The sequence below is a fragment of the Mus caroli genome, unplaced genomic scaffold (genome assembly GCF_978045245.1).
Source record: "Mus caroli unplaced genomic scaffold, Mus_caroli_1 scaffold_13, whole genome shotgun sequence".
NCBI classification, from domain to species: domain Eukaryota; kingdom Metazoa; phylum Chordata; class Mammalia; order Rodentia; family Muridae; genus Mus; species Mus caroli.
In genome coordinates this window covers 88,797,078-88,814,850 of record NW_028227268.1, presented here as the reverse complement: position 1 = coordinate 88,814,850, position 17,773 = coordinate 88,797,078, and the positions used below count along the sequence as shown (strand labels likewise).

General features: G+C 44.1%; 1 protein-coding gene across 1 annotated transcript in view; it reads right to left on the bottom strand.

Moving 5' to 3' along the window:
- Nucleotides 1-17,773, bottom strand: part of Dock2 (dedicator of cytokinesis 2) — a 444,551-nt gene that overhangs the window by 228,338 nt on the left and 198,440 nt on the right. Inside the window, exon 26 of the mRNA XM_021175778.3 lies at nt 9,027-9,172. Coding sequence (XP_021031437.1) covers nt 9,027-9,172 — 146 coding nt within the window. The remainder of the gene's footprint in view (nt 1-9,026; nt 9,173-17,773) is intronic.

Here is a 17,773-nt window from a genome sequence, read left to right as displayed (position 1 = left end):
CCACCCCGAAGTTGCTCTTATTCTACTTTACCTGTCAGGACCTTGTCAATTCATCATCAGAGAGGCCTCCTCTGGCGGCAGCTGAGAGTGTGTGCAGAGATGCACCGCTAGACATTCGGTGGAGAGGTCTCCATTGGGTCCCTCCCCTTGGAGTTCAGGAGAATATGGCCCACTGAGTCAACTAAGCAGGACTCACATGGATTCTCAGAGACTGAAGCATCAAGCCCAGGGCTGGCATGGGTCTGCACCGGTCCTTCACATACATTATGGATGTTAGTTTTTGTGTTATTGTGGGTCTCCTAACAATAGGAGCAGGCATGTCTTTGACTCTTTTGCCTGTTATTTTCCTCCTATTGGGTTGTCCTGGCCAGCCTCAATGTGAGAGGCTTAATGTATCTTTTTTTGTTCTGTTTGGTTGTTGTCTCTTGAAGGCCCCACACCTTTCTGAAAGGAAACAGAAGGAGGAGTGGCTTTCGGGGGAGAGGCAAGCTGAGAGAAGAGCTGGGAGGAGTAGGGAAAGGGGAAGCTGCGGTTAGGATGTATGTTATGAGAGAAGAATCTATTTTCAATTTTTAAGATGGATACTTAAGGAAAACACTTTCAGACTCCTCAAATATTCTGCTTCTCATAATTTGCTCATTTCTTTAGGAGCCAGTGTAAATTCTTCCCAATAACAATGGATATACCAGTGCCCACTTAATGTAAAAGTCAATGTTTATCTTGTCATTAAGGGCAGAGATAAGCCCCACTTCACACCCGACTTTCCCACACCTGTAGGGAGAGACCTCTAGAGGAGACATAGCAAACCTGCTATCTCAACCCCTTCCCTAATTTCTAGGCTCCTTTTTGCAGTGACCCACAAAAGTCAGAGTCTTCAGTACTCTTAGGGAAGAGGCCAGAGCTGATCAATGAGCACTGTCACAAGAAATGAGCCATAGCTCCCCTCTATGGCCTAAGGCTGGATGTTTAGTTTTTCTTCAAATCAATGCATCCCTGGAAGGCAATCTTTTCCACCAATTCTATGAGAACTAGTGCAGGCCAGCAGATCCAGACAGGGCCAGTGTACCTAGGCAGCACCCCCAGACTTTGGTTTTTTGGGGGGTTTGTTTGTTGGTTTGGTTGGCTTTTGTTTGTTTGTTTGTTTGTTTGTTTGTTTGTTTGTTTGGAGGGTTAGGGTAGTCCCTCCGGATCCTTGTCTGTGGTATGCAAGTAGACTTCTGTGAACTGCTTCCCTAGGAAATGCATTTTTAAATGCTAGCCATAATATATAATGTTTAATCAGGATTTTTTTCCCTTTAAATATTTTCTTTCTGATTTCCAGGCACAGTAGCCAAGCATTCCATTGAATTTCTGTCACTCAGACACAATAGGTGTAAATAATCTTAAGTACATAGATAAAAATAAAACCTTACAAGCTAATTAGGGATGCTTTGAGTACCTACTACTTTTGATTTTAATGTAGTCTGTTTAATTATAGACATAAATAAATGTTTAATCATGGTAGTTACTTAGCAATTGTCTCACAAACTTCCTAAGAGATCAACATATGACACCCAGGAATTGGTATAAGCGAATTCCAAGAGTCCATACTTGGTAGAATGGCTTTCACACATTTGGAGGTTCTGGAATACTCTAAAGGGGCCCTCAAAAGCAGCATCACACTTTCCTTTAAGAACTCCTAGGAGGACTGAGCCCTGGTGCTAAAAGCTGTACCCAAAAGCAACATTCACTGCGCCTTGGCAAGTTTTCTACTGGCCAACGAGGAACCAAAACACCAGCTACCACCAGGCCTGTGTGGAGCTAGCCTTCCAGGTTAATGAGGCTACAGCTTTCCCTGGACTCCATCTCTGTCGGTCATTCCCATAGCAGGTCACTTGGCCCTTGACTGGCCTTAAAAAGATTACATGTTTGTTTTCAAAGCAGCCTGTAATAACGAACACAGAAAATAAACTAAAGAAGAAAGAAAACATCACAAAGTGTGTGTTATAGGCCTGGGATGTGCTGGATTATCCCATAACCATTCATCCCTATAATCCTGTACTGCTGAGGAGTGTACCTCATTTTTAATGAGAACTTTGATGATTCCCCAAGATTTGAGAGTTAAAAGAAGTGAAGGTAGGATTTCTCCCCTACCATGGTCGTGGGTGACATCATATATACATTCCTACACATACCAAGAACACCCAAATAGTAATGGAATAAGCCAGGAGTGTGGCCTTGGCTCCAAAGTATGACCGCTGACCTTTAGAGCAAGAATACTAGGGAGATGGCAATGCTAGTGTGTGCAGTGGGGGAAGATGTGAGTTGGGGTGAGAGAGAAGAATTTCCCTCGAGTTGGTGTCTTAGCTGGAGTGCTAACTCACTGATTTCTGAGACTTAGCTTCCTCCGTAGCAAAAGGAGGATCATGAACTCCCTTTCAGTATGTGACAGATACCGACTAACAAGAGCCGAGTCATCCTTTCTGAAAAGCTATCACCGCAGCTGGGGAGGAGGGCACATTTCATACTCTAGAAGCAGAACAGTGGTGACCATGAACTGCATTGTGGGATGCCCCACAGCAAGCCCGGCCTCCACGCCCTTTATCTGAATACTGGGGAAAGGAATCAGGGCAGGTAGATTAGAAAAACCCTGTTACTTTGGCAGGGCAGTATTGATTCCCAGGAATTAAATGGTAATGACAAGAGGCAGAAGCAGCCTCCTTTGACCTTCTTCCAGGCAGGCTGCCCACAGCTCTAGGTTCTCTGAGAAATGGGAATAGGAGATGAGGACAACGTGTAAGAAATTATTGGGTGAAAGTAAGAAGGACACTGGTCAGAACTGGGCTCCTGCACGGAGCCCAATAGAGCAGACCAAACAGTCAATACGAAGTGCCCTGTAACAACAACAACAACAACAACAACAATAACAACCACCACCACCACAACAACAACAGACAACAACAACAACAGACAACAACAGCAACTTAAAGAGACCATTAAAATCAGGAGAGTCAGAACAACCAATTGGCAAGAGTTCGGCTAGTATAAGTTTTCATAAAACCTTCCCTCCACTCCCTTCCTCCATTGTAATCCTTATGGAAAGAGTAACCCTGAAGAAATGTCAAAATAACCAATCAGCATTCCGCATCCTTTTGTTTCTAAGGCAGCTGAAGCAACCCTGCAAGAACCAGATGCTCAGCCACATGCAGTGGGGTTCCTTCTAATGCTCAGAAAGAACATTGCCTGGTTCCTGAGTCACTAAATAAAACCAGTTTAGTGGTCTAAAGTAAACTGGATACGTTTTGTTTTGTTTTGTTTTGTTTTGTTTTGTTTTTTGATAAAACAAAATTGTCTTTTGCAGACCAGTAGGGAGGTAGGATTAGATGTAAGCTTTTGCAACTGATGTACAAAGAGAGCAAAGAAAATAATCGGGGGGGGGGGGGAGGGAGGGAGGAAAGGAGAGAGGGAGGGAGGGAGAGAGAGAGAGAGAGAGAGAGAGAGAGAGAGAGAGAGAGAGAGAGAGAGAGAGAGATCAGTTCAATCTTGTCCTGTCATTCATTGTTTGGGGTGGGGTAGGGTGCTGTGCACACAACATATCTTCCTTCCCAGCAGCCTCTGGGGCCAATTGCTACTGGGATGGCAGTGGAAGAGGCAAGTGTAGCCAGTCTCTATCTCAGGGCACCTCAGTCCTGCACGCAGACAGGCTAGCCCTCAGGGTATGACCACACAAGTACACAACAGAGCAGGTAAGTGGCTCCGAGGATCACAGCACAGGAAGAGAGGAGGATTCCCAAGGACAGCAACATTCATGTGACTTCAGATCTAGCCTTGGGTAGGATTTAGCTAGGTGAAGAGCAGAGCAGTGGCCACTTTCAAACAATGCCCAGAGGGGACTGGAGCTGAGAAAGGACCATAACACAGCTTTGGACGCTGCAGGCTGGAGCAGAAGGATGAAGTGGGAGCAGGATGTGGCCCCAGGTCAGCTCTGTGACTTGGAGGATGAGACTTGTGCTCTGAGCATCTGTGCTCCAAGCTTGCATTGAGAGGGTTGCAGAAGAAGTAACACAAAAGAGTTGGTACAGGAATACCATCTCAGTTGCTACACAGGAAAGAAAAAAAAAGCAGAATTGAAGATAAGGGAGCTTTTTAATTCTCTCTGAGGGTTGGGAAGGAGTGGGGATGGAATTGGGAAAACTCTGAACATCTCTAAAGCTAAGAGAAATTTGGGATCTTCCCTACAGAGAAGGAATGGGGAATTGCAAGGATGTTGTAGGTGAGAAGCTGCAGTTGTTGCAGGATTTCGTCTGCCCAGTGTTGAAGCAGGGGAGGGATCAAAGACTAGAGCTGTGTAGGATAGCATAGCACTTTCCTCGTCTCACATCCAGGCACAGCCAACAGACTAAAGCAAACACAATCACAAACCCCATATTTAGAAAAGATACGGTTTAGACATGGCTTCAGTCTACGTCCCAGGCAGGTCTTGAGCTAGCAGGTGATCCTCCTGCCTCGGTCTGCCCAGTGCTTGGATTAAAGGTGCAGATCATGGAACCTTTCATTCTTTTTAAAACGGTGATTCTGGGCACTGCAAGCACCATGATACCTCATCCTAGGAATGAGTGGCCTTTTCCCTTTTGAAGAATGCAAATTCACCCTTACCCCTGTGATTGCTGCATGAGGCATGAAACAGTCACCCTCTGTTCTCCTCATGAAATGAGATGTAAAAACGAATGCCCTGGTTTAGGCGGGGGAGGCAAAAAAAAAAAAAACAAAAACAAAAACAACCCCATCCAGTTCAAGTTAAATTACCTGAGTTCCTCAGATGGCCCTGAGGTACAGAATGAGATCTCTGGGAAACCATCTTCAAGGGTCACCGGAGCTGATGGCCAAACTTGCTCAGTGACAAAGTAAAAGGAGATGGCAAAAATAGAAGCCAGTCTGCTCATTCCACACCTGAGCTGGCACCTTTCATAGGCTAGGTGTAGGCATGGCGGCTGAGTGAGGAGATTTAGCAGTATTATCTAAATAAATAACAATTTCAATCCTCCTAACCAGGCTAAGATGGTTCACCGTGCCATAGGCCACCCAGGCTTACAGAGAACCTGTCAGGCCTCCCGGTGGGGCTCTAATGACTTCAACAGTGATAACTGAAGGTAAGCATCCTTCCCCATCCTCCAGCCCCAGGCCCAGCCCCAGAGAGAAGCTTGGTGTCCTGCGGGACACTCTAACTGCTGTACTGCCGTACATAGCTCTTCCCAGAATTAGCTCCAGTCGGTGGTCATCTTCTAAGCCTAGGCTGGTACAAAGACTTGCTGTACTGCATCCACTAAGAATCAGTAACAACTGGCCCTATTGTCTGCATAGTGGGTCTGAATAAACAGAAGAAAAAATTGAGGACATTTGGTCTGGGTGGCCTTTCTAAATGTGTTTCCTTTCAAAGTCTATGTGTTGTCTGCCCCTGTGTAAAACAAGTATGGTTATCCCATGGTCTGGGCTCCTTCCCTCCCTTCTTTTACACTGATTTTGAAGGTGGCTCTCACCTCAGACATATGTGTTATTATACATTGTCCCATTCGCTCTACTCCCCCACTGCCCTCGGTGTGACCCTCCCCCCTCCAGTTCCCACCCAGTTAATCATGCCTTCTGCTTTCCCATTATATATGCAATGGTAAATATATTATAAATATATTACCTTATTTTTCATCTCCTTGACAATCTTTTCCTCCCTTATCATGATCCCCCTTTTTAGCTTTGTAACCTACAAGCACATATATAAGCACAAATATAGTGATCCATATGTAGATATGATTTTAAATTTAGGTTTAGCGTGCGAGAAAGCACTCGGTACTCATCTTTCCGAGTCTGGCTTATTTCGCTTGACATAGTGATTTCCAGTTGCATCCATTTTTCCTCCAGATGTAATGATTTCCTTTTTTTTTTTTAAATGAGTGCATAAAACCCTGTTGCTCATACATCTGGATTTTCAAAGACAGGTCTTTACATGCTCCGCTTTACTGCTACCCTGTCTAAATGAATCCTGGAGTAGAATGAGTCCGTTGGAAGTCTTTGTTATTCTGGGGATTATTAAATGCAGATCGGACAGGGCTCTTGAATTAAGGAAGTAAAGAACTGGAAGGGAATTTAGCTACTCCTCTAGTTCAGTGGTTCCTAACTGATGGGTCATGTATCAGACATTCTGCATATTAGATATTACATTTCCATTCACAACAGTAGCAAAACTACAGTTATGAAGTATCAATGAAAGTAATGTTATGGTTGGGGGTCGCCACAGCATGAAGAACTGTATGAAAGCGTTGCAGCATTAGGAAGGTTGAGAAGCACTGCTCTAGTTCAAGGAAATACTGAAGGAAATTAGAATGGGTCGCATTCCAGCATGGCCTTCAGCTGGCCTACAGCATAGAAGCCACCTGTGTACTTGATGAGAGAAAACCATCAGGCATCAGACCCCAGACTCCAGACCTGATGATCAAACCATGCTTCAGGGTTCCTCCAGACCCCTAGAGTAGACTAAAGACTGGGGGCTGCTGCACTGGAACCCTGGTCTGCAGCTGCCCTTCTGTACCTGGCAACTTCTCAGTGCAGTGCCTCCTCCAGCCTCTTAGCACTAAAATCCCAAGGCCTGGGCTGGGACCTCAGTGTTGAAGTCTGCCCTCGGAGTCACAACCAACTACAACAAGAGAGATTCTGATTAGATAGTTTGGGATTTCTGACCTACAGTTTGGCTCATTGTGCTCATGCCCACAGAGTCATAGAAGACACTGGCGGGGACATGGTTTCTTCTCCAGAAAAGGAGGTGGGGTAAAGCTTGCCACATCAGAAACTTGCATTAACTTGATAGTGGTGATGCTATTTGTAAGTCATCTAATACTCAGTGGCTCATCCTGAGAGAGGAGTGAGCCAAGTCTCTAGCTGGATCTCATTACAAAAGCAACTTAGACTGGGAAGTTGACGCCATACCCCTACACACTCAGCCCAGGAGTTACTCAGGGCCTCCTATTCTCTATATGCTCTGAAGCCCTGTGTCCTGAGGCTAGGTGAAACAGAAGTCTCCTCTCACAGAAGGGAGGAAGGGCCTGTGATATTACCAAAGTTGCAAAAGGATGACCATATATTGAGCAGAGCTTGGAGGGATGCCACTCCCCTGAGGTGGACAGAGCTTCAGTAGCTGTAAAAATGAAATGGGCACTACCTACCGTCAGGAATAAGAATAACAGGGGTGCTCATTGCAGTTGTGATTCTCCAAACCACCATTTCCCAAATATCTATGACATTTTTTCATAATAAACTGTAAAGGACCATTGTAAATTGCTGTTCAACAGAAAGGAAGAATTAAGATATTTCTGAAGAAGTGGAGAGCCAGCTCCCACATCCTTATATTGCAAGACCAAACTCCTTTCCACCTTAAAAGAACAATAAATGAGGATTCAAAGGCAAAGCCCCATGTCAGCCGAACAGCTGGCAAGCAGATGTGCCTAGAAACTCTGTCATCCCAGTCTCATGAAGCCCCGGAGAACTGTTGGGGCTTCAAGTTCTCAGCTTCCACATTCTCTCTTTATGGGACAAGCGTGTGGACAGGAAGGCTGTAGCAGTGCCCTTGTATCTTCATGCCCGTGACTACAGGGCCCACACAGTCTGATGCACCTCAGCTGGAATTATTTCATCTAGCCTTATTTAATAAGTGGCTATGAATCTTACTATTTTTCATGAAGTGAGAATAATGAACCTTATTATTAGGGGCAAGAACAAGATTTCATGGACTGGAATTTTCTACTCATGTCCTTAACACACGGTGGAATTCTGAGTTCAGCTTGCATATTCCAGTTGCTTATTTACATTTCTGTAACCACATTCTTGAAGAACTGTCCCATACTTTGTATCCCCAATGCCTAGCACACACTTGGTGTGCTTTATATGTATTCCTGAATGAATGAATGAATGAATGAATGAATGAATGAATGAAACAAGCCTCTGTTTTTACCCAATTAAGTAGAAGACTGCTGATTAGTATTGTTAGTAAAGGAGGAAGTAACAGAAGTCACATATTGGCTGACTCTCAGTAATCATGACTGACTATCTGAAACGAACAGCACAGAAATATCACCTTGTGAAGGTTTAAAGCTACTGCCCACCACAGAGAGTTCCTTCAGAAAGCTCTTCTCTAAGGATTTTTCAGGAACAGAAGTGTTCCTGCAGGGAGGAATGCTTACACACATATTCAGTAAAGACTTCTTGATTGTTTGAGTCCAATACTTCTGAGTCCAGTCCCACTGAATGACAATGTACACTGAGACCTTTCCATAAACACTTGGTCAAGCCAAACCAGCTGACCAAGCCTTCCCTTCCTCTTGAGGTTCTCAACAGGTCTAGGTTGTGGCTCATCCTGCACAGCTTTATAGGGTCTGTCCTTCAGAAGCACTCCACTGGGACACTTCCTTTAGGTTCCATGTCTGTCTCTAAATGACTAAACAATGGCAACCAAATGTGTTTTGGCTTCGAAGGTTCAACCCTGCCCCTCTGAGAACTACACTCCATACCCTTTCTCCAGAGCACAAACCTGAGAAAATTGGCTGAGGCAGGAAGAGTCTTGCCCTTTTCTATTACTATAAGAAGTCTCCAGAGACACCAAACCCAAACCCTTCAGCATGAAAGTCACCAAGCGTGTTCTCTTGAACATATGGGCAGTAGAAGCTCCCCTTGGTAGCCATGCAAACCAGGAATGCAAAAACAGATACATCAAGTGTAAATCACCTAGAAGGGCGGTGATGATATTCATGCCTGCACATAGGGAAAACCTGTCCACCAGAGCACAGGATGACACATTGTCACATTCTGCACTCCTAACAGCTGTCTGTCCCATCTCCACCATTCACAGTCATGGGGGATATGTCACTGGAATGGTCACCCTGCTGTACAGGTGTTGGTTTCTTTCTTTACATTTCAGATGCTCTTCATCAGCATCAGTATTTTACAGTTGAATCAGCAGAGCCCAGGTTGAAGCCCAGGGCAGCAGCCTCATCATGGGGACTCACCGCATCCTGACAGCTGAGGACCTCCAAGATGCTGTTGAGAAGTTCCACACAGTACTTCTTCTCAGTCAGGTGCTGCCCATCATCCCTCTGCTCCAGCAGCTCCTTCAGCTCTTTGGTGATGACAGGAAGCAGAATGTCCCGGCATTCTGGAAGCAAAACAGTGCCAGGTATGTATGGTTACTGTCTAGCTTCCTTTGTTTTACACACACACATAAACACACTACATACATACATACATACACACACACACATACACAGAATACATACATACACAATACACACACACACACACACACACACACACACATATATATATATACATGTTGTATACGTGTACATGCGTATTACATATATTTATGAACATATAGAAAACATCTGTCATTTCTCATGGAAACAATCACCTTTATATTACAATACAGTTGTAAGTAAGTATAGTATGCTCTATCTACTTATAATAGATCTACCCCATGATGCTTACATTGTTACAGAACTGAACAATTTATATGATTCTTTTCATTAGGTTGATAATTAACAAATATATTTTCCTTGTAAAAGAAAAGAAAAATTAAGTATTAAAGGTTAGGTTAAGATTTCCTTAGAATATGATTCACAATTCTGTTTTTTCCCTCTGAACCTCATTTTCAAGAACCATCTAGCTATTTTATTTTATGTGTTTAAATATGTAAATGTACATACACACATATACATATGTCCAAATACTGCAGTATAGGGTCTCCTAGTCTCATTTTTATTTTGTGTTTGCTTTGATTCATGTTGTATTGAGGTTATGAACTGTCATGATCTTTGTCTATGACTTTCCATACATAAGTAGAATAAATCCTACAGTGTCACTGCCTATATCTGCTTTTCAAAAGGTGGCTTAGTTACTTGGTACTGTTCATTTACCAGGATTCCTTGGAGCAAATTTTATATAATTATGCATAACAACTAACTTAATTATTTAACTACTATAACATTCTCAAATCATTGACATATTTCCTTATTTAGCCATAATTCTATTGTTGGACATTTTTCAAATTACAAAACATTGAATGGTCTCCCATTTGCTCCTGTGCCCATTGCTTTCCTATTGCAATAAATTAGAACTTTCTCAGAGCAGAGAATCCTTCTTGACAGCGCTGTCTCAGGACATTTCTGGGGTGTTCTAAAGTCTTACACAATTTTCTCTCTACATCTCCCTTAAACAAAAGCTTTAGATAGAAAAGAAAAAGAAAAAGATCCAAACTGTTTCAAACCATCCTCAGCAGATGCCACTTGAGCCGAGGCATGAATCATATACACCGGAATGTCAGTTAAATTCAATCCAACAGTAGATGTTGAACATTTCTTTTATCTTTCGAGACACCATGTTTCTGCAGGTTCAGGGATAAGCTCTGGTGCATTCCTGTTAGCTACTTAAAAAAATCTGACCAGAGTAATGAACCACAAGAAAGGGCAGAAACTGAATCAAAGAAGTGAAGCACAACTCGTTTCTATCTCAACACCTGCACTCACATCTCTGGCCAGCGTCCTGACTGACTCTGGAAAGCCCATCATGGGCTCTAACCTGCAGAGGCTGTTGGAAGGTGGCTGCTCTCCTTCGGGTAATGGCTGAGTGTTGGGTCCTAAATAGGGTTGTACCCTGACATTGGAATCTTAAGGGCCCTTCTATAATGCTAACAGATGACATTACCAACTACTAACGTGTGTTGAGTGCTTACAATATGCTAGGTTCAAATGCACCACTGGAAGCATTTGGCAAGAGTTAACTCAGTTATTCTTCTTGGCCACTGGGGGAGAAAGGTGATATTATTTTGCTGATGGTCTGTGTGTATGCATAGGAACTGAATGGTCCAGAGCAATCACAGCCTGTACTCTGAACCTTTGTATGGGGACTCCAGACCTCATGGTATTCAGCTGTCAACCCCATGGAGAAGGCCACCTGCCCTTGTCTCTGCTCCCTCTCTCAGGACCCTCTCTCTGGCCCCTCTGCTGACTAATTCCGCAACTTTTCCAAAGTCAATGAATGACTCTGTCTTCCAATACATTTATTTAGATGTAACTTTCCAAAGTAGGTTTCTGTTGCCTGCAGATCTAGAAAAGAAATGTCCTACATGTTTGCTTAGAAGTTTGCTTTTTAAAAAAGGGGTTAGTACCTTTGAAACTTCAGATTTGACAAAGGAAATAGCAGGTGTTAGGGTACAGGGTGACAGGAAAACTGGGGAAGATCATTTCAGGAAGGAAGCCCTTCCTTAGAACATAGGTAGTTCTAACGTCAGGATACTTCATGGCCCAGGTATACCTCACTACAGTTCCTATCTTTAAACCATCAGAAGATATAAGCATTATCATTCTCTTCAGAAGTTCAGTTTGTAACTAAAAGAACAAAGGAGATCTACAGTAACACTAGAGAGTCACCAAATGCCCCCTGAGGAGATTCATTGTCACTGCAATGTATAGAATGACTGAAGCAACTGAAGACCTAGAGCCCAAGAGCACAGAGCTGCCAGGGTGAGTAGGCTAGGACAAGAGACAGAAATGTTCATTAGTCCCCTGTTGTCACCCCAGACTCCTACTCCTGACATAAACCATTCGTATTCTGTTGAGGCTAAAGGTCTCCAAAGACCTTGAAGGAAAGAAAAGACAGATTAAGAGTAGACAGTTATCTTGAGTTTAAAATATGACTACGGCTGGGAATGTAGTGCCGGGTAGAGCATGTGCTTAGCATACATAAGGTGCTTGGCTCAGTCCCCAGATCAAGACAAGAAAAGGTTAGGAAACCACTGTGTTAAGCACTTTTGTGACTTAAAACTTGAAATTGTTTGTAAAATGAGATCAATAGGACCTGCAGGAAGATGTCAAGTCAGATAAAGGATTAACCCATTTGTGCAATCTAACTAACTCACACACACATTTCTTTCCTGGGTCAGTACTCAGCTATATGGATTGGCGTTCTCTATGTGCTGGCACTGTTTCTGAAGTGGAAATGAATGGCCAGACACAACCACCTCTCAGCACCCAAGCCAAGGGAGATAAGACTTGTGCAGATGACAAAACAATGAAGAAACGGAAGACTGTACCTCCTTACCGTGGTGAGTGATAAGGAGGCATAGCATGGCCGGGGAAGAGGGGCTTCAAATTACATTCTAAAGCATCTCTATCAGGCCCTGTTGCAGAGATTTAAATTCAAGGGACAAGCCTGGTGAAAAATTTTAAACAGTAACAATCTTCATGAGAAGTTGCTGTCCTTCAACTCCTACTTAAAACTGAGCTAAAATAGTTCATTCACTTAGAAAGTCTGGTGACAGGCTCCCCTCGAGGTGTTCACACACTGGGTAGCCGTTCACTCGCTGGGATAATGAGGTGAAAGGTCAGGCAACAGGTTGAACCAAATCATTATTAAAGCCTCATTCAAAATTCTACAACCATATAAAATATAGGCTCATGGAAGTGGCAGGAGGGGAGGTGGACAAGTGGATATGTGTGTGTTAGAGAAGATCAGACTCCAGAAAAAAAGCACTCTATCAATCTGAAAGGTGTAGGCTTTACATATTAGCAAGCCCAGCATCCCTGGATGCTGGAGGCTGCTGATGTTGAGCCTCAGCAAGATTCTCACTGAGGAAGCCATCAACACTGGGGCCTGTTTTTTGCAGAAAGGACTTTGTCTTCTCTTTAACCCTGATGATTTCTGAGACATGTCTAGCTCCTCTGTTTGGGGGATGAAATAATTTTTTCTGGTTTGTAATTGGAGCTGTGAAATTACATTAGCCAGTAAAAGCTTCAGGAGGCAGTGTTTCTAAATCATTGCTTGATTGTCAAGCTAACAGACACAAACGGTTTAAAAAGGTAGATCTCCCAAAGCCTTAAATGAATCTTCATAGGCAGAGATAATGGGTCTCATGGCCCGCATCCCTGTGTGAGATTCTTGCCTCAGGTACCCACACTGACAAAAGCTGGGCAATCTGCCAGCAGGTGTCAAGTCCACATTGTAATTCAGACCACTGCTGAGGTCTCTGCATAGTTACCCAGTTCTCTGTGTTTTAATCCAAAGGTTCTTTGTCCAAGTGACTGCAGAGGAAAATGCAGCATTCCTGGGCTCAGCTTTCATTTTTTTCCTCTAGAAAGCTGGGTTATGATAGGTGGTTCTGTGCACCTGATCTCACAGCCCCTTTGAAGAGTGATGTGCCTTTTTAGTGAAGTTATTGCCCAAGGACACTTCAAATAACATTATCTTTTCTCTTATTTGTTCCTCATATCAGTCAGTGAGAGAAAGACAGAGTCTCTGCCCTTTGGAAAAGCCACCTTGCAGAGAGCATTGAGCCAACCTTCTACCCGTGCCCACAGCCACAACCTGAGTTCCAGAGGAAAGAGTCACTTATGAACCATATTTGTGCATGACATCTTCCCGTGCATATGTTCTCTTCTGCTTTCTCTCAGAGTGAAGACACCCCATCACAGTCAACCAAGGAAATTGGGTACCATCTTAGATTCTAAGCTTCCTCAAGATGAGCATCCAACCTGCCATGAATCTGTGACCTTTCCGACTGATGGAGTGCTCCTTCTATGATCTGAGTCTCATGTCCTAAGGTATCTTCCTTCTGTCTATAGACAGTCTTTCCAGTCTGGAAATCTTTCAGTGACTTCCTATTGCTCCCAGGTTGTGTTTTGTAGTACCCATTGGTGCAGCTACAGACTCTTTGTGAAACCATCAGGAGCCTCTACATAGAGCGCAATGCACACAGTAACAAATCTGATCCTTCCCTCTGAAACTAGTTTGAGGGATTGAAAAACCAAACAAATCTTTCATAAAATAGGAAGCCATAACCTCATATCTCAGATGGAGAAACGTTTGCCAGTCTCTGATTTCAGGTCCCATTTTGGTCCATCATGTGGGGAGACTGTGTAGCATTCTACAAGATGGTGAACTCAGAGAAGAGATTTAGACACAGCACAGGGTGGCGTGTTGTCCAGTTGCATCTTTACATGGTTGCCCTTTTCTGCAAGCCTGACTGTGATGTCTGGACCTGTAATTTCATTCCTAGCCAGCCTTTCACTTTGTCACCAGCACTAGTTAATCGCCTCTTGACTCCTGGTCAATATTTCACAGACCTTAAGGTGAAATTCATTGGCTTTTGGCCAAGTTTCTATTGACTGGAAGGCAAACTCAGCTCAGTTTAACCCTCTTGGGGCATTAGAGAGCTTATGGCCATCAAGGCTCGCTGTTTCTCCCTGATGTGTCTTGGCACACTGGGAAAGCCCTTGATTAAAAACCTAGCTCTACTAGGCAGGACTGAGAACAGCAAGGGTGGCTTAGCTTTGTTTAGCTGCCTTTTTCCCTTGGGCTCAAGGACCATCTGTAGATGTGAAAGGCCACTTGGCTGGATCAGCTAGACTAGAAGGAGTCACTCCATAGACACGGCACGACTCTGACAGTCAGCAATTTGCTCTCCCAACCTCCCTCCCTCCTTCAGCCAGTATGTCACGAAGCAAACACATTCCACCCACTGAGGGAAATCAATAACTACCCACAAACTTCATATTCCAAATCAGGTACAAGCCTTGTACAATCCACTAACATCTCCCCCAACTCATTTTTTAGTGACAACTCATGGATCACTCCAAGAAAACATAACCAAATTACAACAACCAGATCATCACTTCCCTGTTCCAGGCCTTGCCATGATGAGCCTCTCCTCGCTTTGAACTTACAGGCCAAAATACACCTCCCAAGTCAGACAGCACAGGCTATTTAGAGATCACGGAACTCAGCAATGACTAAAATGGCTTCAGGAACCTCAATAGAATCAGTGCTAATTACACAGTAGTAGATCCCCCAGAAGAGATGTGATTCTCCAACTTTATTCTGGATGCCTACTGAACAAGCTCCCACTTTGATCGCAGAGACTTAACACTCAAGGCTTGTAAGCATCTATCACATATATTTTATAGCTGACATAAAATAGGATTTTTTTTTAAATAAGTGAAAGCCCTATAATGACTAGGTACGCTACAGTTGCATAGCTATGGTAGGAAGGGTGAACTGACAGAAACCAGAGAACCTTTTTATTCCTCTCTCTCCCTGACTCTTCCCTCTTCCTTCCTACATCTCTGCCCTCTCCCTCCTTACCAGCTCCCCTACCTCTGTGTGGTGTGGTTGGGTGTATATGACATGAACATGCATGCACATAGGTGCCCTTGCCAGGTTAATGTCATGTTTCCTTATCATTCTTCACATAGGACACAGATTCCAATTCGGCTAGACTAGGTAGCTGGGATCCTCTGTTTCCACCCCTACTGCACTGGGGTTAAAGCATGCGCGGTTGCTCCCATCCCTTCAGCAGCGCTTTTCCCTTTGAACCATCTCCCCAGCTCTGAGTTACAAGAATTTTTAAGAGGAGGTGATACAGATATTTCCCAAAAGTCACACTGTTTGTAGATACATTTGAATTCTCTGACAGTCTATATATTGTAAATCATACATACCTGAAATATATATGTGGCCTGTGTATGCCAAGTGTGCCTCATATGTTGCTTACTGTGTGCTGTGAGTATCCACATAGAGAAACACTTAGGTGACAAATACTTATCGAGACAAACATTGTTCTCACAGATGTTCTATTCCATAGACTGTGGTAAACAAAGAAAGAAAATAACGGTTGGCTTTTCCAGATTGGTTTTCCTACTAGCAAGCTCAAGGATCAAATTTGCATGTTCCAGCGACCTCTGGAACAGGAGTTGGGAAGTAGGGACAAGAGTGAACAGGAAAAACAGGGCACAATCCTCCAGCCTTCCAGTACCTCCCAGGGATCATTCCATGAGGAAAGAGGACCTAGGCTACTGGTTCTCAACCTTCCTAACACTGCAAACCTTAGTACAATTCCTCGGGCTGTGGTGACCCCCAGCCATAAAAATTATTTTTGTTGCTACTTCATAACTGTAATCTTGCTATTGTTATGAATTGTAATATAAATATTTATAGTTTTGATAGTCTTAGGCAACCCTCATGAAAGAACCATTAGATGCCCCCAAAGGAGTCACATCCCACAGGTTGAGAGCCATTGTCAGCCGGGCGTGGTGGCACACTTTTAATCCCAGCACTCGGGAGGCAGAGGCAGGCAGAGTTCTGAGTTCGAGGCCCGCCTGGTCTACAAAGTAAGTTCCAGGACAGCCAGGGCTATACATCACCCCCCCCCCCAAAAAGTTGATAGCCATTGTCTTAGGCTGTCCAAACCCAAAGGACAGAGAGCCTAAGGTCCATTTTGTGTTTCCAGTCCACAGGTAAAGCAGGCTCCTGTCAAGGAGGTAGCTCTAGGAGCAGAGTCTGGCTGTGCTCCTAGGCAGAGAATGGAGATGAGGCTACCACACAGGATAGAGGGAACCTGAGGGGGAAGGACTGTTTCCTGAATGCAGTCAAGGAGATGTCTGAGACCAAGACTGGCGCTGACATGAAAAGGTCACGTGGGGAAGAGCATGCCAAGATCTTAGAGCAGAGCATTCTGGATGAGAGGAAACAGGTTATGGCCCTGTATGCAGATTTGATATGGGAAATTCGCCGAAGACAAGTATAGTTGGGAGAAAGTAAGACAGGACAGAAAATTTAGACAGGTAGGGAAGAGGTTAGGGCTCATCTGGGCTATGATAAAGATTTGATTAATACACAGAAATAAGCAAAGTTTCTTTCTGTGTTTTCTTGGGGACCTGGGGGTTGGTCCTAGAAAGTAAGGCAGCATACAGAAGGGGCTTGGGAGAGAGGAAAGGGCCAGGCTTTAACCCCTACTCTCTCCCAGCCGTTCTTTCAAAAGTACAGAATCTCACATCTCTTATGGATAAGAGTTCAGAGACATTTATTAATTTGATTAAAGCTAAACAGCTAGCGGTGGCAGAGCCACGAGGCTCAAGGGCCCATATTCTCAGCTCCTGAACTTATCCTACCTCCTCGATGCAGCAATAGATGAGACAAGACGTAAGGCCTCTCACAGATACAGGGTCAAACATACAGACTGACTTAGGCTAGGTTTTGAAAGTGGGGTCAGTACAACCTGCAGATGGACTGCTTAATAAGTGGTAAACATAGGCATCTTCGAGTGTTGATATCAAGCAACAGATCCCTAACAGGGCTTATCAAATCAGGATCTAACCAGGAAGCCTTTCGCTTCAGCTAGCAGGTAATGGACAGCTCCCATGAACACCTCCCAGAAGGCGTGAAGTGGCTGCTGCAGAGACTGCCTACCATCACACCTTTCAAAGCTGTCAGGACAGTCATGTTCTAACAGGTCCTGTGCTTTTTGTTTGACCTGCCCCACTGCAATGGCTGGCCTGCCCCCTCTCCAAAGCTTGTTCATTAAAGCACACAGCTCCACCAAAGATGGGTTTTGTGAAATAAACACATAACCTGGGCTAGCTGAGTGTGCTCCACTCCTCCACATGCCCCTTATGCTTAAAAGGATCACATTTGCCATGCTACCCTGGATGAGAGCAGCCACACCGGGTAAAAGGCCTTATCTCATCCACCTCCAAACTAGGAGGAGCCAATAGGAGAGCTTGAAGCCTAACTGAGTTGCCTCTGTCCTAGGTGATCCTGGATATTAGGGAGGCAATGAGCAGTATGGTCAGGAGCTGGGTCTGACATTCCTCTACCACATTTACTCCAAATCAGCACCACATGTACTTTAACTCCACTACTGGAACAGCCAGTCAGCAGCCCCTATGTTCTTCAAAAGCTAAGACTTCTTGATCCTCTTTATGCA